This window comes from Narcine bancroftii, chromosome 2 (genome assembly GCF_036971445.1).
Source record: "Narcine bancroftii isolate sNarBan1 chromosome 2, sNarBan1.hap1, whole genome shotgun sequence".
Lineage (NCBI taxonomy): Eukaryota > Metazoa > Chordata > Chondrichthyes > Torpediniformes > Narcinidae > Narcine > Narcine bancroftii.
The window spans coordinates 49,113,067-49,140,393 of record NC_091470.1 but is presented as its reverse complement, the minus strand read 5'-3'; the positions used below and the strand labels follow the sequence as shown (position 1 = coordinate 49,140,393).

General features: G+C 36.6%; 1 protein-coding gene across 10 annotated transcripts in view; it reads right to left on the bottom strand.

Moving 5' to 3' along the window:
- LOC138753515 (formin-like) overlaps positions 1-27,327 on the bottom strand; it is a 395,939-nt gene that overhangs the window by 132,527 nt on the left and 236,085 nt on the right. For all 10 annotated transcript variants that reach the window (XM_069916622.1, XM_069916621.1, XM_069916624.1 and 7 more), the window contains 4 exons: positions 27,017-27,163; positions 21,241-21,300; positions 15,190-15,310; positions 1,164-1,256 (listed from right to left, as the gene is read on the bottom strand). In XM_069916622.1, coding sequence (XP_069772723.1) covers positions 1,164-1,256; positions 15,190-15,310; positions 21,241-21,300; positions 27,017-27,163 — 421 coding nt within the window. The remainder of the gene's footprint in view (positions 1-1,163; positions 1,257-15,189; positions 15,311-21,240; positions 21,301-27,016; positions 27,164-27,327) is intronic.

The following is a 27,327-nucleotide window of genomic DNA, read 5'->3' as shown; positions in this document are numbered from 1 at the left end:
CTGCCATTTTGACTATTTTCCTGCCTCTTTTCATTTGTTCTATGTTTGAGCCTGTGGGGTTCACTGTTGTGGTAGCCTTGTGTTTCCTCTTTAAATCTTCTTTCTGATGCTCTGAGCATAGGAGAAGTCAGTTTTGATCCTCGTTGCTAATCTATAGTGTATTGTAGGCATAGAAATATACTAGCACATGGAAACATCACAGACACACAGACACACACGCAAAACAACCTCCCCCAAGCAGGCATATTCACAACATAAACAAGGTTACACTTCAATTACAATCATAACCTTAAGTTATACTTTTGTTAATGCATGCACTGAAAATAGTTGTTATGAGCGAGGTCAGTATTTATTGGATATACTAATTATCCTTAATTATGCTACAAGCCATCTGTTTAAGGTACTTTCACAATGTAGAAACATCCCATGGTTGGAAATTTTGGGATCGGAGACAGGTCTCAAGACCCTGGTGCTACCACATCAAGAACAAAATGGTTATTCCTGGTGGCTGAGACCATCCAGGAGTCAAATAATGAAGTCTATGTGGTACATCTAATGATGATCTAAGCAAGGGAAACCAAGCAATGCCCAATAATCTCTCTGGAAACATTTAATGGGAGGTAAAGCAAATTTATCATCTGGGAAAGATTTTTTTCTAAAGCTTTTGAATATTCTTGATATTCAGAAATATTAAAAATGAAATAGACAATGAAAATGGCTCAAATCATTAAAAACATCAAATAATTGAAGAAATATATGTTAACCCACCTTTTCTATTTCTTATTGTCGCCTCACAAACCTAATGTGTCTGGCACAAAATCCAAGAACAGATTACCCAGTGCAAATGATGGCAAACCTCTGCCAACTCCTGCTCAACTGTTGGATAGCAGTGAGGCGCAGCTGGGGAAAATGCTGGCAAAATCCAGGACTTCTGGATTCGTACGTAGTTCCTAAAAGTTGCAGGCATTTGTTTGGGTAAATGTGAGCAGTTCCATGTGGAGCAGGCAGGGGGAAAAAAAAGCTCACACAATCCAGGCAATAACTTATAACTATTACACAAACCAAGGAAGATATTTTAGCATTCAAAGTTCAAGTCAAAACCAAATGCCATGTAGACATATGATTTATATTTCACTATGCAAGTTGTATAAAAATGTACTTGCCATTTTGAATAAATGCTTCCATTTTGTCTTTGAAAGGCTGGAGATCTTGTTCTGATGATTGTTGGCACACAAAGACTGTCTCTTTCTCACATGCTGAAAATAAATAAATCAGCAAGGAAATCTTAGCTTCCAAAATACTTATTAAGGTTGTATGTACTCTAAATCCAACAAAAAGTACATTCAGAAGGAATCAAATAAATATTAAATCTGAAGCTAAATGAAGAAAAAAATTGGAGTCTTTGTTAAAACAGTGCCCTACACTAAATAACTTGCTATTTTAAACATGTTACTTGTATAAATAGTCCTACTTAAAATCAAATTAAAAGCATGCGATTATTTTGTGAAAGAAAGAAAATTCATCTGAGCTGTTAGAATTAATATTCATGTGTATCTTTTCACAGCATTTAATAGAGATGAATCTGGAGAACTGGCTATGGCAGTCACAACATGCATAGCTGACCAAAGATGAATTTCTTCCAGAATATTATTAAACACTGCATAAACTTCTACAATGTAATTTTGAATGTGTATACCTTGAAAAAAACCCAATGTTTTTGGTGAATTGTTCTTATCAATTATCCATATGTTCAACTTTTAATATTGTAAAACTTATTAACAATTTTGACATCTGTAACTAATTCAGATATCCAAGAGACACTAAAGTACATCAATAGTTTACTCCATCTATTTATTCTATGCCATCTCTTTAATTGAACAATCTGAAACTAATCTTGTATCTTTCTTTATTTCAAATATATATTCCATTGTGCCTAATGATACACTCTTACTACTCCAAAAAGAAAAGTTGTTTGTAAAACCTTTCTTCATTCTGGGTATGTATTGGGATTCTCTTGATTATTCAAGGGGGTGGGCATATGGAATGAGTTGATAGAGGAAGTGGTAGAAATGGGAACAATTGTAATGTTGAAAATGCATTTAGACCAGTGGTTCTCAACCTTTTTCTTTCCACTCCCATACCACTTTAAGTATTCCCTAAGCCATGTGATTAGTAAGGGATTGCTTAAGGTGGTATGTGGGTGGAAAGAAAAAGTTTGAAAATCACTGTTTTAATTGTATCTAATTGACTAGTTATGTGCACGGTTTCATAATGCCAAAGGAAATGGGCCAATGACAATTTTTCTCAAGCAAGATATTTCAGTAACAATTGGGCCCAGAGCAGTTGTTCTCAACAAAGGCTATTGGATTAACATGGAGAAGAACATTAGCAGAATGACATTTGAGATGTTGCTATGCCCAGGTAGGAATCAGGGACCAATGTAATCAAGTATCCATGGAAAATGAGAACACGCGAGGGAAAAGTGAGAGGAAAATCCAGGACGTGTCAAATCATGCTTGATTCATTCTCTTGTCAATGAGGGCAAGAAAGTTAGGAAAAGTATGAAATAGGAATAGTGTCAATAAAATGATGCAGTGTGGATTTTTAGAGAATCAAAAAGCAGATTTAAATTTTTTGGGTGTTTCCTGTTCAGGAATCAGTACAGAAATAAAGGGAAACTGCATTACATTTAAAAACATATGTTGGTTGTTTTATGGTTAAGATTTCTCTTTGTAATTTTGAGAACCCCATGTTAAAACACAAGCCTTTGATTGAATACAAGACTGGTTGCTGAACTGAGAGTGCCATAATTCTATTCGAATAAAAAGGATGTGGTTTCCTACAAGTTTCATTGTATTTAGAGAAGATTTAGGAAGCATCAATGGACCAAATTGTCTCGTTAAACTACAGTCATCCTAGTCTACATCCCTTGATGCTACTAATGATCAGTGGAAGAAATATATTAGTCCACTGGAGCCTGGGCATCAGAAAAGAGCATGAACAAATCACCTACCCTATAACATTGCCAATGCCAATTTCTGTTTCAGTTGACAAAAATTCATCCAAAGTTTTGTTCCTTGAAACTCAATTATTGTATACCAATGGTCCTGTTGGCTAACTTCACAACTTTCACGCTCCATAAATTTAAGGTAATTGAGAACTGATGCCTGCATCCCATCTCACACTGTCCCATCCATCACATCTTTGCTTATCAGGTTACATTGACTTAGGTTCTCATTCTTGTGCTAAAATTCTTCTAAAATATTACCTGACCTTGAATATCTTCCAGGAAATCTGTGATGCCCAAATCTGGTTCCAACAATTTTTCCTTAAACCTTTATCTCTCTGTTCTCTTTCTGGACTATCCCTTAAAAACATTACCCTGACCATTTTTGATTAACCATAGTGAAATTTCTACCTTTGGGTCAGTCAAGCTTTGTCTCAGTGGAGTCCTATAAAATGGCCTGGGTTTTTTTTTAATGTATGAAAATGTACTGATTAACTACAATTTCTCATTGTTACTGATGATCTACACACTTCTGCGTATAGTAATTAGATCAGGATGTAACCCTTTTAAGTCACCTCAGAAGCTTCTCCATCTATTTTGTCTGTATTGTCCACAAGCCATTATCTTCATGTTTAAACCAGAGATTAGACAGAGATGACAAACATGGAATGAGGCACTTGATTTCAATATACACCTCTGCTGAACGCATGCCCAAGTTTCAGTATGCATTTGTAACATTAACTTCATATTATTCATTGGCCTTTTACCTAATTTGTAAAAGCTTAGGACAAATGGTTTTCCAATGGTGGGAAATAATCGCTTGGGTAAAAGAGCCAAACAGATGGCAATGTATGGCAGTGGAGCAAATTACAGTCTGCAAACCACATAATCTGTGAGTTTTTTTTCAGTGTGCCCCAGACCACTGTGGTAGTGAAGGCTGGGTGTAAAGGATGTCCTACTGGTTGGCTCAACTCCCTTCAGTGTGGATGCCAACCTGGACTGTGAAGTAATACAAAGCATCTGTGTCTTTCACTTGTCAAACACTGTCAGTATCTGGCTGTGTGTGGTTAAGAAATGTTTCACGTAAGAGGCCACTGTAGCCATCTGGATTGTAAATCTACCCTCATTGAAAATAAGTTGTACACCACTACATTAGAAATTTGCTCCAAACTCCCTATAAGAACATAAAAATTGGAAAAAGGAACAGACAACTTCATCCTTCAAGCTTTCTCTGCCTTTCAACAAGATTGTGCCTAATCCAAACATAGTTTTCTTTTAATATTACCATATCTGTGGATTCTTCTTGTACCTATAAATCTCATTTTGAATAGTTGTAGTGACAGCCGCCTCAGTCTTCAATAGAATCACCATCTACTGAATGAATAAATGTCTTTTTTTTAATTCTTAAAGGCCTATCCCTTATTTTGTTATCTCTAGTTCTGGTGTCCATAGCCAGGGGAATCATCCTCCCTGAAACTATCTTGTCAAGCCCTTGAAAAATTGCATACATTTCAATGAAGTCACCTTTCTTTTCTCTTAACGCTAGTGAAGAGACCTACCCAATTCATTTTCACCTCATGTGACAGACTACTACCCTATTAAGCAATATAGTGATATGGTGTGTCACTGCATTTTCTGTCAGTACATAATTTCTGACACATACCTAAATTGTTTTCAATACTCCAGGTGTGGTCTCGCCAAAGCATCATATTATATGACATCATTACTCTTGTACTCAAATCCTCCAATAATAAAGATAATTTTGTGATTTTTCTTTCATATTATTTTCTGTCAGCATTCAATACCACATGGCAAGGAACATCAAAGTTTCATTTTAAAAGTATTCAGAATTTCTATTTTTTTTCTCCTTAGATAACCTCACATCTTTTCACATTAGACTCTATCTGCCATATGGTAGCCCATTCAGTTAACTTGTCGACATATGCCTGATGCCTCATTGGAATTTTAGCACAACTATCAAGCAAAGATGGAGAATTACAGTTAAATTAAATAATTGGGGTCTAAGCACTGAAACCATTGACCATAACCTGCCTATCTGAAAAGCACCAATTAATTCATATTCTTTATTTTAACTCTCAATCAACTTTTGTGTATCACCCTCAATTCCATGTCTCTAATTTTGTACATTTTGTGACTCTGAATGTTAGATGGATTCAGGCAAATAAGAAATAAACACAATGAAGGAAAAGTGTTACAATATGTTTTCCATTACTAGTGTTACACATCAATAGTTCTTCATATGCATTTACCTATTTAATACACAACCAGCCATTGAAAATAGATTCATTTTAATGCTGCAGCAGGGAGAGACTCTGCAGGTGGCAGAAATACCTGATAGAATTCCTTCTTAAATATATTCCTACTTTCCCTGAGTTAGCAAAGTTAATCTGAATAGAACATCACCTACTGCAAGTTCCTCTCACAGTTACATATCATCCTATTTGGTCACAAATTGCAAGATCTCCATCAGGATCCTATTTGATTTCTTACCTAATCATTTGAGGATTATAGAATCATCAGCACAGAGAAAGGCCCTTTGGCCCACTGTGTCTATGCTGTCCATTATACTCATCTACACAAGTCTCATTTACTCTAATGCAATTACTCGTCTGGGCACTTCTTAAATGTTGTGAGTACCTGCCTGCACCACCTCTTCAGGTAGTGTATTTTAGAGCCCATCCACCCTCTGTATGAACAAAATGCTCTGCAGATCTCTTCAAAGTCTCCTATTGCATTCCTTAAACCCATAGCCTTTTCCTTCAGACATCCTCATCAAGGAAAAATCTTCTTACCTTCTATCTTGACCTTCATAATTTGATATACATATAGCAGGTCATTTTTCTGCACCCTCTGCTTCTGAGAAAATAAACCGAACCTCTCTTTTCTCTTAAATGTAATGTTGTAGTCTGGGCAAATACACCTTTCCCAGCACAACCAGATTCTTCATTTGGCCTGGTGGCCAGAATTACACAGAATATTTCAGCTGTAGCCTAACTAATGTTTTAGAAAGTTGTAATATGACATCCTAGCTCTCGTATTTTATACCAAAGCCAATGAATGCAAATATCACACGCATTTTCTTTACTACCTGATCCACCTCTGCTATCACTTTTGTGGATCTATGGACTTGTACCATAAGGCCTTTCTGATATAAATGCAGCAAGCACCCTATTCCACTGAGATTGCCGTACATTTGTTTCCTTCTCAAAAGACATCATTTCCCAAGAGCACAGAGAGCACTTGCATTCCACAAAATGCTGTCTACTAAACACAAAACCTTGTAATTAGAAATTAATATATTCCAAAAATGAATAAAAAAAGGGAAAAGTTGCTGTGGGAATGCAAATACTGCAGTAGTTCAATGCTTCCTGTGATCTGGAAAATTCCTATCTATTGTATTTCTAAAGACTAAAGATCACATTAATTATCTATAAGAGGCTAATTCCAGAACATAATCATCAGTCCTGAAATAGGTGGATGGAAATTCTGCTCCATTACTTCTTCTGTGGATAATTCCTTTATGGAAATTCCAGAGTGCAAAGTGGAACTATGACAGACAGGAACACTATAGTAGTGGGTCCTTACAGATTTTACTGGAAACATGGTTTTCTTTAGCACCTTTAAAACTACCACAGTTAAATCTGAAACATTGTCTTCTAACACTATAACATTATTTTTTTCTGACACCCAATAAACCAAAGCCATAAAATGTTGAAATTATGCAGCCCCTGTCTTGTATTGCTATGGCAACAAATAGATTTCACATCATGTTTAGCTTCCAAAGTATTTATGATTTCCCTTGTGTACCTATCAGAGTGAAGATAGTGCCTACCTCCTATAGAGCTAGCTTGGAATATTAACGGCTGAGAATAATTAAACAGCCCATGGTGGACCACTGACATAATGTATCTTTAGCACATAGGCCCAGTATGATTACATACATTCAGTACTCCATTAAAAATATAGTAAAAATGCTCACATTTTCTTGCCTCACTCTTGTATTTTATTACATTCCAAATCTAAAACACCTTAAGCTTCAGACATAAGTCTTTAGTGGCTTTTTCCCTCCACATTAATTTTTACAGGTAAATTCAATGCCTACTAATTTGGATTGCAAAAATATATATTGCTATTCTTGTAGTTGTGTGTAAAAAAAAAGTATTCAAATGTAATTCAGTGAAGAATATGGAGTAACAGATATTTTTTAAATGGTTTCTGTTCAAGTTTCACCAATAAAAAGATAATCAATTAGAAATGAATATTCATGTACATTGTAATTTTGTCCCCAGTGCAGTGAATATTTAAAGTCACACACCATTGTGCCTAACCAGTCAGGCACATTTTGTCAACATTGATGCCCATATCCATCTTTTATTCCTGTAATGTTTTTAAAGATATTAACCAACTATTTTAAAATGTGATTAAATGTCTAGGTATTGATATGAATGAATCTGACAAAGCAGTGCATATAGATTTGGATAGTTCATTAAAAAAAAAGTCCTTCTTCATCTTTTAAATTGAGACTTTTTTTAATCCACAGATAATCCAATGGTATTTCTGGTGTTTGCTACTTCTAATCAGATACACTAATCTAATAATGAGGGAAGAGGCACAGAAATTCATTTATTTTTATGATGTGCAATCTGGGACTTGAGTATTGTGGTTGCAACTTCCTGTGGTGAAATGGATTGATCAGATGTATGATAGCCTCATACTGTAACAACCAATTCTGCTGGAAGAGTTTACTTCAATTGTGACTTGCAGGTTATCTGGTAGACTAGTGGGCACAACGCAGGTAACAACAGGCCAGTCTTATGACTGAATGAAAAGTAGTTAGGGGTCTGGAAAATGCAATATATTACGAGGATTCTGAAAAAGTCAGACAGATGCATGTGATGTTTCTTATTACAATAAAGAAACATGTTCTTTTTAAACAACAGCACTAAGACAGAACACACAGACCAGACCTCACGTGGAGGCATCCATCTTGAATCTATCCAAGATGCAACAGCATTCCCCAGATGCCACACACTCCGTCTCTGACTCCTGCTGGTTGTAGTGCACTATCACTACAATGCATACAATGAGGGAAAAAAGAGGAATCTTTTGTATGGGTCAGTGGTCTGCTCCGAGATTTAACAAAACTAATTCAGGGGAAATAGCAAAAGACACTAATCAAAAAAATTAAAAATTGCCCTTCAAACATTTGAGCAAATTTGTTATGGTTATTGATTTCCATAGAATATCTGTCCCTGGAGAATAACACAATATACTTTTAATTTTATATGCTTAATTTCAGTCATTAATGAAGTACCTGCATGTTTACTGCAATTTATCTTTGGCATGTATTGAATAAATTAGAAGAGAAAAAGTTTGTAACTTTGTGTCTTATTTAAAAATGTTCTTGGCAGTACTGTTAACATAGCTGAAAAGAGTGCTGGGCCAAAACTGAAGATTATTTCCAATATCACAGCCATACTTGAAATTAAGGGAAATTAAATCAGGACCTGTACACAGATCTAAAAACAGTTGCTCACCAGCTAAGTATTTTCATCATTCTTAATCAAGCAGGATCACGGCTGGGAAGAGACTCTTGTTTAATGTTCAATGACCTTAGCCATCAAAGAAACCGAGTGTGTCTTTGGAGGTGCTCTACTTGGTCAAAGCTAATCAATCTGTCCTGACTTCCTGGGTGAATCCTTTTTTTGTCATGGAGATTGGAAATGCTCATATTGAGCCAAGCTTGTATGGATTATTTTCATGGTAGAAGATGGCCGATTGAGAAAATGAAATGATGGGCTGAGCAAAGGGTTTTTTCCTTGACTGCTCACGCCAAAAAAAAGACAAGAAATTCAGTAGGTGCATCTCTTCTGAAGATAATGATATCCATAAAATGAAACAAAATACTACACATCTGCTTTGAGGTTAGCTCTTCTAAAAAATGACGGTCAGGTGTGCAGAAGCATTAGGTTATAAAGTACCATGTAACAGTCCATGAAGAGAAGGTGATAAGCAGAAACATTAAGAAAGTGAATAACATGGAATGGGGTTGTGGCTGGAAGGTCATTGTAGTTTTTGGATGATCTTCAAACTTAGCATGAAAGAAAAGTCAATTGTAAAATAAATAGAAATTCTCACAAAAATTACCCTCTTCAGTTTCATTCAAATGAAAAGGAATGTCCGTTTGTATTTGACTCTGTCAATTATATACATCCATGCGAATACTCCTGAAAAGCGTGCCACTTCCAATTTGTTTCAATGTTGGTAATACTACTGACTACAAATTATTTTTGTTTGCCCATTTGATCCACTTATAAAAGCACCAATCCAACAATCTGCTTTGGGGATCATTCTAGGATTCATGCATCATCCACAAAACTGTGTAAAGATTGGAAAACAGTAAAGCAAACTTATCTGGGAATTCCATCACTCACTAAAATTAAATGAACTTCATTTTGAATGAAAAGAGGTGACATTTCAAAATGACTTCAGGTTGAGACTAGCAACAGTTGAGTACTGGCTGAACTTCTGCCCTCTCCACTGCAATCCTGGAATCATCTTTGGTGAAAGGCTAAATATCAAACATCACTTCAAGCTTTTGATTGTACACCATCGTTTAATTGTTTCTCTTAGTTATTTTAACATGGCTACAATCAGAAAACTGTTTGAGCAGCTGTCGCCATCTGTAGACATAATACTTCCACTATCTTGTGCCAATTCAAAGGCTATAGCTTATCATCATTAAAATGATAATCATTCTCTTACTGTATAAACTTAGAATGGATCTTGTGTGCAAACAATAAACAAGGATGTACTAAAAGTGTTATTAATTAACATGGTACTCTACGCTCATGGGACTGACTGACAGAAATCCTGTTCCTTGCCAAATTGCAAGCAACAGTGAAGTGGTGATCTAATTTGAATCTCAAACTGAAAAACATGTTGCTGAGTAATTAAATACACATTCAGGCAGACATCAAAAGACTTCAAAGTACAATTTGATAAGGAGTTATCAATGATTTTAAGGAGCTTTATGATTGGAAATTCTATATAAAAACAAAAACAGGAATGAACACAGATCCTGAACTGTATTACAGCACAGATTTAGATATGAGCAAATCTTTAATCTGTATTAGTTGAAAACTGTGTTTACTATAAACAGATGATTCATTTCCTAATGTATCATTTACATCATGTAGTGGTGATTATAGTGATTCTTTGTTCTGTAAAACTTTATTTGGGAGATCCTTAACATTACAATATCAGATTTACTTGCATAAATCCAATTTTTCAGGCGCCAGTTCAGCTTTTATCAAAGTGAGAACAGTGAAATACTGGCAAGTCCAAATGCAAACAATATCAAAGAAGTCAACAAGAGCAATGTTTTGAAAATGAAATGAACAGTTTTAAAAAGATTTTTCAGAAATGCTAACAAGATTTTGGCACGTAACATGTTTTTAGCTTGCTTGGAGATAAATACCTGCTGCCAGAGACTAATTTAGAATCATTTGTGGCATCAATACGCCAAATATTAAAATTAAAAAAAAAAATGATGTCTAACACTTCTAATGGGTGCAATAGACTTATGGACAGGTGTTGGTGTACATTCATCTATTAAAAGCTAGCAGAGAACACAGAGGGTCGATTATGATGCCAAGCAATATACAAAACTGCTTTGAAAATAGTGCCATTTGCAATTGGCATGCTTTAGCCAACAGCCTATTTTAAGCTCCCACAGCTGAACATGCATTCAACGCATGGAGGATCCCCACCAGCAATACTTAAAGAGATCAAGAACTACTTAAGTATTAGCTGCTGGATTATTTCTTCTGGCAGCTGGTTTAATTCTTAGTATTTTTGGAGTTTTCCATTTTGTCTAGAGTTTCAATAGCCTGCAAGGTGTGGTCTGGTTGGTGCTTGATGGTTTAAGGACTTGTACTGAGACGTTCCTTCTACTCATGGGTGGCCTGATAGTTTTTGCTCTTGGAATTGAGCGTATTTCAGCATTATAGAGCAGAACAAACTGCTAGAACAGGAGGTAGACAGGAAGAAGGGCTCTTGGCAGAAGATTACACCATCTTTAGGAGAAAATTTCAATGATCATAATACATGGAAACAACAACAGCAATTTATATGGATATAATTTCCTTAAAGCAGTAAAATATTATGAGGTGATTAATAGAAGCCTTAACAATATTTTTTCAGTATTGTGTCCATATGAGTGTCAGATTTCAGATATCAGATTTATTGTTAGATACATGACATTCTTTTTCCTGTGGGTGAAGCAGAATAACCACTTATTGGTAATGCAAAAAAAAGCACAATGTACACATGTAAACAAATAAAGAACTGTAAATAAACTGTGCAATACAGAGAGGGGAAAAAAAACCATAAAGTAAGAGTCCTTAAATGAGTCCCTGATTTAAGTTTGTTGTTGAGGAGTCTGATTGTAGAGGGGTAGGAGCTGTTCCTGGAACTGGTGGTACGAGTCTTGTGGTACCTATACCTCTTTTCCAATGGAAGCAATGAGAACAGAGCAAGTACTGGGTAATTGCTGGTGCTCTCTGATGGCAGCATTGCCTATAGATGTGCTCAATGGTGGGGAGGATTTTGCCTCTGATGTCCTGGGCTACATCCGCTGCTTTTTGCAAGGCTTTTCACTCAGTGGTATTGGTTTTCACATACCAGACTGTGATGCAGATGGTCAGCACACTTTCCACCACACTTTGTATAAATTTGCCAGGATTTCCGATGTCATGATAAACCTCTGCAAACCCCTGAGAAAGTAGACATACTGATGTGCTTTCTTCACAATGCCATTAGTGTGTTGACTCCAGGAAAGATCCTCCAAGATAGTGACTCCCAAGAACTTAAATTTGCTCACTCTCTCCACTTCTGATCCCCCAATAATCACTGGATCATACACATCTGGTTTTCCCTTCCTGAAGTCAACAATCAGATCCTTGGGATAGGTGACATTGTGTGTGAGGTTGTTGTTAGTGCACCATTCAGCCAAGTTTTCAATCACCCCACTGTATGATGACTTGTTTCCCTTTCTATACAACCCATTACCATGGTATACTCAGTGAATTTGTAGATGATGGTGTTCTCTTACTGAGCCATACAGTCATAGGTGGATAAAGCAGGGCGGGGGGGGGGGGGGGGGGGGTGGGGAGAAGGAGGTGCTAAAACCCAGTGCTGTGGTGCTCTGGTACTGAAAAACACTGTCATTAAAAAGTGAAATTCTTCTATGTGAATAGTAAAAAAAGTTACATTTCTGGAACTAATGTTGCACTGTCTTGACTTAAAACCACTGCTTAACTCAAAATATTTAGGACATAGAAAAGTACAACTCAGTATAGGCTCTTTAGCACATGATATTGGACCAACCCATATAAACCTAGTCCCATCAGTCTAATTGTTCCCAACCTCGCAGCTAATACCTCCTGTTTCCCTTAGATCCATGTATCTATCTAAATTTTTAAAATACTATTGTACCAGCTTTCACTACTATCCTTGGAAATTCATTTTAAAAATCGTATCTCTCACGTCTGCCCTAAACACTCATTCACTCACTTTAAACAGATTTACCGTAAAGTTGTTCTGACCTGGAAATTTTGTAAATTAAAAGGAATCTCTAACTGCCATTATTATGAAATAGTTGAATTTGTATGGTGGAATCAAGCTCTCTGAAGCCCGAAACATTGGTTATATATCTTTGCTTCCTATGGACACTGCGTGACCTGCTGAATTTCTCCAGTACATTTGTGTATTCAGCTCTGAAAATTGAACTTCATTTTACATTCTGTACCCTCCCTGTGAAAGAAATACTTGTGTATGAACTGCAGAATGGGCATGTGGCACCACTGAAAACTCAAAGTTCTCTTAAAAAAATGCTGGGCATATGTTAAAAAAAATATGGTGCAGGTCCTGACCACCATCACGTCTTCATGGGCACTTAGCAATAGCATCACTGAGCCTATGTCTACAACTGATAGGCTCCAAAAAAATACGACTGCAAGAGTTGTTGCCTCACTAGCTTCTCGGCTATCTGAGTGTTTCAATCATGGAATAACTAATCTTCTGAGCCATGTCAGACGCTCGTGGTACTATCCAAATTGGCCTCTGCATAATCCTGTCTCAGTTGGGGAGTTCCTTTCAGAAACAGCTGACTATGAACTCAAATGAGTGAGCTGCCACAATAAGTAGGCTGTGATAGTACAGATTCTATCGCCAATGTGTACATATGTACAGATGGTAGTGTAGGCTGACTGTGATCAGCTGAGAGTGTAGCCACACCTACTGGCAGGTCTTAAAGGATTGCTCCTAGCCAAACCAGGTCATTCTGGACTGGTCGACCTACTTGTGATATGCTCCAGTCTTTTAGTTAATAAAAGCCTTGGTTTGGATCAACAAGTCTTTGGTTCTTTCGACGCGCATTATATGAGGAAATAGTTGCTGACAGGATGAACAATTTTTTTTTGGTCATTTAGATGATTGTTATAAAAGGAATTAAATTAGCAGTCCAGAATGTGGATATACTCCTTGAGCATCTCACTAAAAGAAATGTTTGTTTTTTTCCCCCTCTTTTACTGAATTGACACTGAAATAGCTCACCATCAAACCATAAACTAAATCTATGCACCCTGTAATAGGGGCAACACGGCAACACTAGTTAATTTTACTTAAATCATTCACATCTGAAGCCAGTGGGTCTGTCTGGATGGTTGAGCCTGATGCTTCTTGGGAGTCAGTCTCTAATCACATCTGGTTTAGTTTTAAACTTTCACTGATATTTTGCCAGCAGGCACAACCTTTTAATAGCCACAATAAATTAAAATGACTGTAAAATGTGAAAATAGTACATTAAACTAAACTTAAATCTGGCAAAATTTAAGGTTCTTTACTGAACATGACATGTATACAAATAGCTTACACATTGCCAATTAAAATGTTTGCATTTTTCAATCTAATTTGATAGTATTTTGGAAACCCACTATTATATTTCAAAACTATAGATTAATTTAAATCAAAACTTTTAATTGCATTTAGCCAAAAGGTAAAGCATCTTATCAATTCAACCCACTTATCTTTTTGAAATATAATTTACTGTGGCATACATGTAGGTCTGAAAGACACAGTAGCTGGACTTAATGTTGGAAACCTGCTGACAGAGGAGAGGAGATCAAACACGGATCATGTTTCTGCACAAACTACTAATGCGGAGGGCAAGGGCAAGGGTTCTATGAGAGCCAAGGGATGAGAGGAGACAAGAGCACTTCTGTGTCCTGAGGTTGAACAAACAACAACTGATACTTTCTCAGTACTTTGTTTTGTGGTCTACAGAAATGTGTTTTTTGAATGACACTACCTCTTGTTTTTGTATGCGCTACCTCATCAGTGAAGTACCTTGAAAGCATTCAGGAAAGTTTTGATGACAAGAACTAGTCTCAAATGAACAAACATTTATAATTCTCCCTTGGACTAAGTTTATTGTTTTCATCTATAACATAACAATCCAAAACAATGGTCCTAACAATATTTCAATACTTTGATTTTTGATATTACAGTTGTGTTAAATTTCCACCCCAATTGTAAAATCATAAAAATATAATGGAAATCAATCCCAAAGATCAGGATCCATGGAAAGTTATAATCATCTATACCTCTTTGAGAATGAAAGAGGTTTAAGGCCACCTTATTTAAAGTATGCAATCCTGGAAATGTTTCAATTTTTAATATCACACACACAAATGCCTAAAATACATTCAGTAAAACCTATAATACAATTTACTTTTCAATGAAGATAATTTTAAAATAATTTTTTCAAAAATTATTGTATTTGTGATTTACACCCACCTGTGGCTAAAATTGCAGACAAATTCAAACTATTTACAATGGCACAATTTGCAGAAATTAAATACTTTTCTTCACTGAAGGGATATAATCAATATTTTGATCAAAAATATGATTTGGTACAGGAATAAATGGGCCACAAATATTGAGAAAATCATGGATGTAATTTTATAGTTTTGATCTGATAACACACTAATAGGTGCAACTAGACAGGAAATTTAACATACATATAAATAAAATGTTTAAACAGAGCTGAATCAAAACCTTACTATTTCTAATATGTATAAGTTATTAACCTTTAATACCTGCAAGGTCTTTTTTCAACTTCCTGAGCTCCTTTGTGAGATCCGCAAATCTAACTTGTGAAGCTCGCAGTAATTCCTGGGGTTCTGGTAAAGGATATATACTTTTGTCTGTTCCTGCATCCTGTCACATGAGAAAAGAAGCGGTAATATTTAGTTCTGATACTAATGTAAATGTAGTAACATGCTCCTACTTTCTTGTCACCTGACAATCAATGGAAATGGTAACCTGATGGAAATGTTTTAGGTTTTCTTGATTAATCTTGAAGAAGCAAATCCTGTGCATTGCAAACATGTGTTTCAAATATGGAGGCTTTATTTTAATATTTATGTGCAGCTATTTTGGTTCTGCACATTTTTTCTGTGATATGGCTTCTGATGTAAATAAGACCCAATTGTTTCTAGTATTAGAAGGTTCATAGGTTTATACAATCAGTCCTTTGCAAAGGTCTCAGTTTCCACCCCTACGTCTGATATTAATTAATTTCAAGCGTGATTTACCCAGACAAAGAGGCTTAACTGCCTCATTACTTCACTATATCAAACAAATGCCCTTTGTTCAATCCACTATCCTCCTCCTTTTCTCTGCCACCTATATTTACTTGCTTTTCTCTCCTTTTTTGATTCTGATGACTTGAAATATTAACTGTTTCACTTTCTACAGATGCTGCCTGACCGGCTGAATTTTTCTGATGTTTTCTTGTTTTATTATTGGATTACGTGATCGTGACTCACGACTCTTAGCCATTACTTGCTCATTTATTTTTCTCCTGTGGCACTTAATTGGCTGTGTCAACTGATGTGAGTTTTTTCTCCCTGCCATCATCACAAGTGGAACATGCGAGTTTGCTACTATGTCTGGATGTCGGATTGCTGAGGTTCCGCAAGATAACCTGAATGCATTGTCAGATCAACAGCTAGACATGAAAATAATTATTTATCTGTAGATCCAAATATTAAAAAGTTAAATCTCTCGCGATGAGGGCATTTTGTTAGAGTATATGGATAGCATAGATTCAAAAGTTTTACAGCATGAATCAAGTCCTTTGGCCTAACTTGTCTACCTAAGGTAGCCCCACATTCCTCTAAATTTTTCCTATCCATGTATCTGTCAATATGTGCTTTGAACATTACAATTGTACCTCCTCTACCAATTTTCTGGTAGCTCGTTCCATACACCTAACTTTCTGGGTGTAAAAGGTGCCCCATAAGTCCCTTTTAAAACTTTATCCTCTCTCGTCTGGCTTTACGCTTCTTGGTATCTTGGAAAAGGATTATGATTATTTACCTTCTTGATGCCTTCATGATTTTGTATAAATTTCGCTTCTCAGCCTCCTGAGCTCCAGCGAGAAAAGTTTCCCCCTTACCCACCCTCTCCTTATGACTCAAGATCACAAGTCCCAATGACATTCTCATGAATCTTTCCTGCATCCTCCTATCATTTTGCCCACAGCTAGTTGATCAGAATATAATAAGTGTGGTATCTCTAATGTCTTGTACATCTGTAAAATTATGCCCCAACTCACATACATAATATCCTGCACAATTAAGATAAATATGCTAAAAATGCATTCTTTTCCACCCTGTCTATCTGTGTCACTACATTTGTGGAACCCAAGGTCTCTGTTCTACAATGCATCAGAGACGTTACAATTTACTGTTTAAGTTCTGTCCTAGTTTTAACTACCAAAGTGCCACATCTTGCATTTAAATTTTAAATTTAGGCAGGATTTTCCCCAGGACCTTGAGAGAAGTTAGTGAGGAAATCGCAGAGGCTCTAGGAGTGATTTTTCAAATGAAATTAGAGACGGGTATAGTGCCGGAGGATTGGCGTGTTGCACATGTGGTTCCTTTGTTTAAAAAGGGTTTGAGGAGCAAGCCTAGCAATTATCGGCCTTTAAGTTTTACGTCTGTGGTAGGTAAATTGATGGAAAGCATTCTTAGAGATAGTATATATAAGTATATGGAGGGACAGGGTCTGATCAGGGACACTCAACACAGATTTGTGCGTGGAAGGTTGTGTTTGACCAATCTTGTTGAAATTTTTGAAGTGACTAGGAATGTTGATGAGGGTAGAGCAGTAGATGTTGTCTATATGGACTTCAGTAAGGCCTTCGATAAGGTTCTGCATGGGAGGTTAGTTAGGAAGGGTATTAATTTGGAGATAGTCAAATGGATTCAACAGTGGCTAGAAGGAAGGTGCCAGAGAGCAGTAGTAAATAATTATTTGTCAGGATGGAGGCTGGTGACAAGCGGTGTACCTCAGGGTTTGGTATTGGGACTGTTGCTGCTTGTCATATATATTAATGATCTGGAGGATGGGGCAGTAAATTGGATTAGTAAATATGCAGATGATACTAAAGTAGGGGGAAATTGTGGATGATGAAGAGGGTTTTCAAAGATTGCAGAGGGATTTAAACTGCTTAGAGGAGTGGGCAGAAAGATGGCAGATGGAGTTTAATGCTGATAAGTGTGAGGTGCTTCATTTTAGAAAGAATAATCAAAGCAAGACATATGTGGTAAATGGGAGGGCATTGAAGAATGCAGTGGAGCAGAAAGATCTAGGAATAATGGTGCAGTGTTCCCTGAAGGTAGGAGCGCATGTGGATAGGGTGGTGAAGAAGGCCTTTAGTATGCTTGCCTATATAAATCAGTGCATAGAATATAGGAGTTGAGAAGTAATGATGAAACTGTACAAGGCATTGGTGAGGCCAAATTTAGAGTACTGTGTGCAGTTCTGGTCACCGATTTATAGGAAGGATATTAACAAGATAGAGAGAGTGCAGAGAAGATTTACAAAAATGTTGCCTGGGTTTCAGCATCTGGAAATCAAGGAGTGATTGAGCAAATTAGGTCTTTATTCCTTGGAACGTAGAAGGCTGAGATGGATAGATAGAGTTCATATGGAAAGGCTTTTCCCATTGAGAGTAGGAGAGAGGGATACAAGAGGTCATGGGTTGAGAGTTGACGGGCAAAGGTTTAGGAGTAACATGAGGGGGAACTTCTTTACTCAGAGAGTGATTACTGTGTGGAATGGGCTTCCAGAAAAGGTGGTGGAGGCAGGGTCAATTTTGTAATTTAAGAAAGAGTTGGATAAGTATATGGATGGGAGGGGGGATGAAGGGATATGGGCAGAGTGCTGGTAAGTGGGACTAGAGGAGGGTACTTGGCTCAGTGCGGACTAGAAGGGCCAAATTGGCCTGTTTCTGTGCTGTAATGGTTATGTAACAGTAACAGGGTCTTCTGACCCACAAGTCTGCACTGCCCAAATACACCAATTAACCTACAAACCCCATATGTTTTTGAAAGGTGGAAGGACACTAGAGCATCTAGATGAAATCCACATGTAGAATGTATGAACTCCTAACAGACAGTGCTGGATTCAAACTGGGGGCACTGGCGCCATAATAGCGTGGTGCTCTCTGCTACGCTAACTATCCCACCCCAACCTGTACAAGTTAAATTCCATCTGCCATTCCTTGGCCCACTTTCCCAGCTGATCTGGATCCTGTAGTAATCTCAGATAACCATCTTCACTGTCCATGACACCACCAATCTTGGCTTCATCCACAAACTTACTTGTCACCCAAGTTGTTCATAGATAATTAACAACAGTGGACCCAGCACCAATCCTTGTGGTGTACCACTAACCAAACTTACTTGAATAACAACTCTCTACTACCATCCTTTGACTCTTACTATGAAGCAAAGTCAAATGGCCATCTTGCCCTTGATTCCATGCACTCTGACTTTCTGGACTAGCCTACTATGGGGTAACTTGTCAAAGGCCTTGCTGGTCCATGTAGGCAAATATCCACCACCCTGTCCTTGTTCTCATCTTATGACATTAAAAAAATGTAGGGAAATTTGAGAGACATGATATCCTATGCACAAAGCCATGCTGATGATTCCTAATTAGATAATGCCTTTCCAAATGCAGATATATTGTTTCCCTCAGAATCCCTTTCAGTAACCTTTCCATGATTGATGTTGAGTTCAATGGCCTGCAGTTTCCTGGCTTTTCTTTATAGTTCTTCTTACTTGAAAGTACAACAACAGCAAATCTCCAGTCTTCTGTTTTGGCAAATATCTCGTTTCCTTCCCACAATATCCTATAATAAACTTGGTCTGACCCTGCAGATTTATCTACCTTTATGCATTTTAAGATCTTGAGTGCCTCCTCTTTTGCAGTATAAATGTGTTCCAAGGCCTCACTATTCATTTCCTTTAATTCTTTTGTTTCTGTGACCTTCTCAAAGTAAATATAGATGGAAAATATTCATTCAAGACCTCACCTATTTTCCAATCTCCCTAATTATACTTTTGCCCTTAATATATTTGGAGAATCTTTTTGGATTCTCCAGTACTTTATCTGCCAATCTGTCTCGTTCTCCTTTTGCACTCCTGATTGCTCTCCATATATTGCTTGTTAAAATTTTCTGGAGACATATAACAAACTTCTTATTGATCCCCATCCAACCCTTTGCACGATGAGGGAAGTTGAAATCTACAATCACAACCCCAATTTTACTTCCAGTTATCTGAGAACTCTCTACATATTTGCTCCTCTAATTCCTGATCATTAAGTGAGGGTGCAAGGGGTGGTGGGGGGGGGGGGGTGGGGGGGTGGGGGAAAGAAGATGCTGGGCAGTTCCATAATACAATCCCTCAAAGAGATCTTCCCTTTCTTATTTCTGAGCTTCATCCATATCACCCCAATGGATGATCCGCAAAGTATATTCCCTCTATGTACCACAGTCATGTTCTCCCTAATGAAAAATGAAACTCCCCTCCTATCTTACTTCCATGCAATCACACACACAGCATGTGTACATGTAATATTGTGTGGATTTGGCATGTGGACACTTGGGCAATTCTATATTTTACATACTTTTGCATCATCAAGAATAATGTTCAAGATTTAATGCAAGGATATATGACTAGTTGGAGTAACTGCTTCATTAGAAGCTGACAACATTTTTGAAATCAGTCTTCCAACAGCTCTTAATGAAAGAAAATGTCAAGATGATTAAAATAAAAACAGTAAACAATGGAAACACTCAGTTCACCTAGCATTTGGGGAAAGAGAAACAGAGCCCATTTGTCAGACAAAGCATCTTCAACCTGAAATGTTAACTCTATTTCTCTTTCTACAGAGGATGCCTTGACCTGCTCAGTTTTTCCAGCATTTCCTGCTTTTATTTCAGGTTCCCAGCAGTTGAAGTTCTTTTGATTTTCAAAGGGGATTCACTGCCTGGTCCACATGACTGCCCAACTGCCTCAAATTGATTAAGCTACCTGGTTAACAGACTAAGCTGCTATCCACCAAACTCGACTGGACCTCATTCTAGACATTCTGCAGTGTGGACCTATGGGAATTGAAACATGGAACAACCATCTAAAGCACCTCACCCTTCAAATCAACAGCCAATGAACAGGTAGTTGGCTAACATACCCATTAATTGCCTCCAGATGCATGCCCACATTTAGGTTTCCCTTTGTTTTATTATTTTTACTCTCTTTCTACAGGATGATAATAGGTTGATTTGGCATTTGAAATTGTCTAAAGGCTCAGATTTGATGCAGTTTCTTTTAATAGTCATAATCTTTCAAATTTGATTCACCTGTAAATGTGATGCTTTACTACCAGTTTACCTTTTAATTCCCTCTAAATCTACAACTAAATTAAAGCTAAAGAATGAAATGACCAAAAAAATCAGCTACACAAATCTATCAATTGTATCCATGAAAGACATGGAGGCATTCTGGAGGCCAACTGCATGAAGAGAGTAATGAATTTTTAAATAAAAAGTCAAATATATTTCTTCATAGCAAACATATCAAAACAGCTCAAACTTTTTCAAAACTTACATTATATATAATTGGATATTTATGAAAACATCTTTTTGGTAATTTAATTTTATAAAAAATGTATCAATAAAATATGGTAGAAAATAAATTACATTTCAAAAGATACTGATTTGAATAACTATTTAGTTTAACTTAAATTTGCAATTTTGTGTGTCAGAAATTCAAATAAATATCCATTATTACCTTGTCAAAATGGTGCAAATAATAGGAGGCCACAAAATCCACAAGGCTGATTTGATTATCCTACAACAGCAAAATAAAAATATTGTGAACTAACATGGTGAATATTCAAATGTGCATGATCTTACAATTTTCTGTTGCCTATTGGATAAAATACTCAGCATATTTCATTTGAGGCTTGAAAACCAGAGGAAATAATCCTTTTTTTAAAAGAAACTGACACCAGCATAAATATTTCCTTGAGATTTTAATTATATGACCTACTTTTTCATTTAACAAATTATAAACTGAAATAGAAACTGAGATCACGTCAAATGTTAGTGTTTATCTAAAATTGCTCTTCATATATTCAGCAGAGGAATTCTGAAAACCTTGAAGACAGTTTGCAGATCTCTGATATGGACCTTCTGAAAATTCTTTTATTGGGCTAGAGGTACCTGATACCTCCTCCCTCATTGCACTGTGAGGGATTATTCAGTTTCTTGCAGCAATGGGACTCAATGAAAATGATTAAAATGCTTGCCAAATCTCTAAGCATCCAGTTTAATTTAATTTAGAGATATAACATGGTAACAGGTCCTTCTGGCGCATGAGCCTGCACTGCCCAAATACATCCAATTAACCGACCAACCTGTACATCATCTTTGGAATGTGGGAGGAAACCTGAGCACCCGGGTAAAACCCACGCACATCAAGGGAAGTACATACAAACTCCTTACACACAGCGCCGGCTTTGATCCCAGGTCAATGCTGTAATAGCATTGCACTAACTGCAAGACTAATCGTGCCGAGTTCTTGACATACCTTCAGAGGCAGGGATGCATTTCACTACTACTACGATAGTCATTTTCTCTGATCTAGGTATCTCAGTAGGTGGTATAATACATTTTAAAGGCCCAAATTCACAGACCCATCTCTGGCCTCAGTGTTAGTTGTTAGGATTGACAAAGGAAGAAGACAGGCAGTGGTATTTTCTTTAGATGGGCATCTTGAAGCTGTGGGTGAAATGTCAGGTTATCAACCGCCCACGCTGGTTTTCTGATTAGCTTGATAGAAATCTGCCAATGTGGTGAAATATGTCCATAGCAACATCAATCAACAATGGAGATGGAATGGTTAACCATGTTTAAAATAAATTGCTTAACACCTTCACTTGAAAGCGAAATAATAGTAAAACATAGACAATGATCCTTATGAATTCTGCTTCCTCATTTAAATCATAGAGTGTGTTTGGAACCCAATTAGTGACATTTATTTTCAAGGCTTAGATTGGTGCAATTTAAAAGGAGAATCATCAGGAAGGCATTGGTAGATAATAAAAAAAATGAAAATTTAAATACAAAGGAGAAATAATAAAGACACTGAGAAACAGTGCACTAAATCTACTGATACAGTACTAATAAAAATATACAAAAAATATTGTGACGGCCAAAATCAGAACTTCTCTGAACTTGGGCAGCCCAACTTTTAGGATTACCACTCAGACAACAGGCTTAAATATTTCTACATTGTAGCTTCCTCTGACTCAATAAATTTCAAGTGACAATGAAGTGCACAACAACCTATTTACAAAGCGGTGACAGATGATCTTACCCATCACAAGCAACACGTAATTTGTCTACAATCTTTACATTTCACCAATGAAATTATACAGATCCCAGAGTGCATGAACATTTCCAGTCCTGAAACAGTTTACCAATAACTTGCTGTTCCACAAAAAAATTGATGAAATTATTCATGAAGAGAAATATATTTTCCTGCTTTAACTGCTACAAAAGCTAGTTTGTGTTTGAGAAATCTATTTGATTCCTCCATTTTAGCGAATGATGACAAACTTCTTACAATATTATTTTTGTTTTAAACCATATGCAGTTCACAAAACTGTAAATGCAATTAATTATAACTTGGCATTGGACTTTTATGTCTCTGTATGGAATGAACAAAACCTTTCAAAAAGCTAGTGCTGCCAATCTTTTAAAACATAAATAAACACCATACTTATAAAATTATTTATATTAAATGTAGTTTCAATATGATTAAAGCCATTTAAAGCCATCTGGCATTCTTCTTAAACTGAATCTTTTGGTAAAAAATCATAAAAAAACATATGAATCATTTCAAAAAGTTTTAAAATATCCCATTGCTCTCAGAATGGAATGATCTGTCAAAGCACTGATCTTTTCTTTTATTAATTCTGTGTTTTGCACTTTAGAAACATCTTTATACACTTGGTCCTCTAATTTTATTCAGAAAATTGCCCTGCAGGTATCTACATCAATCATGTTGTATCTGATATTCAATTTATACTGCTACTATATGCTAAAATCAACTTCTCAGACAAAGAATATGCTATTTACTAGTTCATGAAACCACTTTATATAAAGTGTACAAGGACTTCCAAAATCTTCTCCTCCGAGTTTATTTAATGTAATGTGAAAAATTTTCCACTTTTATTTTCACATTGCTATTAAAATTTCACTAGTTTGATTTAGCAAGTTTTGACATTTATTACCAATGCCAACTTTTATTTCTGAGAAAAAGGCTATGAAAATGAGATTATTGTCATTTCCAATGCATTAAAATTCCTACTTGCTATAGCTGAACAGCTACTTTGTATAAAAAAGAATCAACTGCAATGGTATTCACTCTTTATTTTGGGGGGGGGGGAAGGGTGGGGTTTTTTTTTATATATAGTTTTTTTTTAGTGGTCGTATAAATGGGGGGGTTAGATTGATTTAAGTTAGGTTATTAATGTTGTGTTGCAATAATTACTTCATTTTTATTTTTTCTTTAAATGTAATTTCTTTGTTTTATTCATGTAATAAAATCTTTAAATAAAGTTTCAACTGCAATGGTATACATTAAATTAAAAAGGATATTAAATACAAAAGGAAGATAATAAATATTTAAAGTTATCCTCGTGCTAGAAAAAGAGGCATTACATTAGTACAGAGATGCCTTTTGTCCTGTCAGAAAAGTTTATGATTAATGTAGTAATGCAAAGTTCAGCGGCCTGGTAGCCTTTGGAAAGAAACTGTTTTTGAACCTATAGGTAATGATCATCTGGCTTTTGTATCTTCTTCCTGAAAGTAACAGCGAAAAATAAGTTGTGACCGTAATTATGGGGATCCTTTATGATGTTGTCTGCCTTCAATGGGAGGACAGAGCCTACAGAGCACCAGTAGAAGTTTGATAAATACTGTATTCAACAACATGAGAAATCTCCTCAGACCTCTGAGGAGTAGAAATTGCTTTGATATCCTGGCTCTAGGAGTAATCCTCCATCAAGTCTACTCCCAGGAACTTGAAGGTTTTAACCCTCTGTCCCATCAATGCAGACTGGTGCATGATCCCTCAGCCTCACCTTCCTAAAATCAACCTTGGTCTTGGTGATGTTGAGAGCAAGATTGTTATTCTGGCACCACCCAACCAACCAGATTCTCCATCACCATCCTGTATTCTGACTCATCATTTCCAATTTTCTGGCCAACAATGGTGGCATTGTCAGTGAATTTATAGATGGTTTGGGAGGTGAACTAGGCTATGCAGACATGGCTTTTGCTGGTATGATGGTGTTGAATGGTGAGTGTAGCAAATGAACATGGTGGAGAGCAAGCAAGGTGGCATCTACTGTTAAGGTGAACTCATGTGGGTCTGCAATCTTACTGAGACAGGAGTTGATCAATTCTATAACCCACCTCTCAAATCACCTCATTACAGTAGATGTCAGTACCACTGACCAATAGTTATTGAGACACATCACTTTGCTCTCCTTGGGCACTGGTATAATAGATAACCTTTTGAAGCAGGTGCAACCTCTGTCCATTGTAGTGAGGGGTTGCAAATGACTGCAAAAATTCCAGCCAGTTGGTTCACATGGGTTTAAGGAGGGAGAAATGTACACTGTCTGGGCTGGACACTTCTGAGGATCCACCCTCTGAAGGTTCTGTTCATGTCAACCTCAGAAATTGGGAGCACTGAGCTCATCCAGAAGAGATGGATAGCAGTTAATGATATTGTCTTGTCTTGCCTTATAGGACATAATGACATGCAACTCCTGCCATAGCTGGAGCATCTCAGCATCTGCCTGAGACTCTAATATAGGCTGGAATTATCTTTTAATATTATTGCACTAAATGCTCGTGGACTAGTACATATCATTTGTTATAATCCCTGTGCTTTGACAAGGTGACAAGATAGTATAACAAGGATTGTAACAGCCAAAGCAAAATATAAAATAAAAGGGACTGAATAAAATGTTGAGGAGGCATCAACTTTTCAGAGATTCTATTCAAATGCACTCTGCTTCAGCAAGCATTTTATTATGTAACAGATTGTAGTCAGGGACAAATTCCCAATAGCTGAGTTAACCATTCTGGGCTTCAGGTGGCGAATATGGGCATTTAGAGAAGAGTTAGATTCAGGTCAAATGGAGAAGCTCAGAGTTCTGAAAAGCTCTGTTACAGTCATTAGAATACGTCCAAGAACACTGGCTGGGCATTGCTCCAAGGTTAATGGTGTGCAACAATATTTTGGAGAAACACTTGCACATTGTTTTGAAAACCATGAATTCTTCAATGTGCACACTGGAGGAGCCAAAGGAAAAATATTCCTCAGATCTTACTGCTGTCCCCAGAAGATTAATGACAGGATCAAATCAAGCCTGATCTAGTTATCCAATATTTGAGGAAAAGGGTTAGTTGAATGCCAAATTTTGGCCCTGAAGTCCAAAAGGAAAAGGCTTGTTTATAATTTCCAAAGGAGACTTGCTTTAGAGGAAATCATGGATTAAAAAATCAGACATAGAGCAAAATCTGTAAGAAGAATGGTGAACTGTAGCTACAATATGGAGGTGCGTGTCACCACAGTAAGAGACTTTTTCTAATCCCCATATCTGACCACACCTTGTGGATGTGCAAATTGTGAACATAGAGAGAAATGGAGACAAAAATGAGATTGTGTAACCCTAAAATTTGTATCAAATAGTTGGCACAGTGGGGAAAGAAGTATGCCTCAATTTCAGTCCATGATGCTAAAAGGAGTGTTGGATCAAAGAGGAAGCTATACTTTTAGTTGCATATGGCAATAAGGATCTTTCCGTAAATGTAAACTCTATCACCACAGAGATACTGCAGGTGAGGGAGAATATTCTTGATCATTAGAAGATTGACATTTGTGAGGACACACAGGATTCAGCTCATAGCATAGAAGGGTAGAGATCACATTAAAATTACCATTATGACTCAAACTTGAGTAAAGGTTTGTCATTACAAGCAAGGAATTACAGTATTTTTATTGAGTTAGTGACTAAGCACCCCCATCAAGATTTGGTAGGTGAGGTTAGACAAGTGTGTTGGGGGTGGGGGAGTGGGGGTGGTAGGGTGCTGAACGAGTCCCATAGACAACTAATTGGCTGCATTAAAAGGGAGGTATACTCAGAAAACTTGCTAACATCATTATGTATGAAAATAAATAAGTTAACGAATTACTTATAAACTGTGAAGTTTTTTAGGGATTAATTTTGATGATATGTAGCCAATTATACTACTATTTGACAAATGGTAGTGAACTGTTGCTGAAGATATGGTGCTCCACTTGTTGGGTATGAATGAATTTATCATGATATCGTTAGGAAATGTTAATAATGATATCATTAGAAATTCATATTACTTCATGTTTTACAGATATATTATTGAGTTTCCCGTGAACTATTCTCATTACAGAGTTTAAGAGAAAATTATTCATCATTGATAACAGATGTAATTTAAATACAACATACCCTGCTTTTGACATCCTTTAACTTTGGAAGAATTTCCAAGCCAAATCCATCTGCTTGGCCACGAGTCCTGTTCCCACCATTCATGTGATTTCCAAAGGCTAGGATGAGGCCGAGCACAGTCTTGATGCTTTCTTGGTCTTTCAAACTCTGCAAAAAAAAAAAGTCTTGATTAATGAATTAACTTTTTAAAAACAACTTTGAGGTAGCAGAATGTAAGGCATTTAACTAACAAAATTGCAATTTTCATTCCTGGTTACTTGACAAGCCAAATTGCAATCTATGGTTGTTGATATATTTTGGAGTAAGTTCAA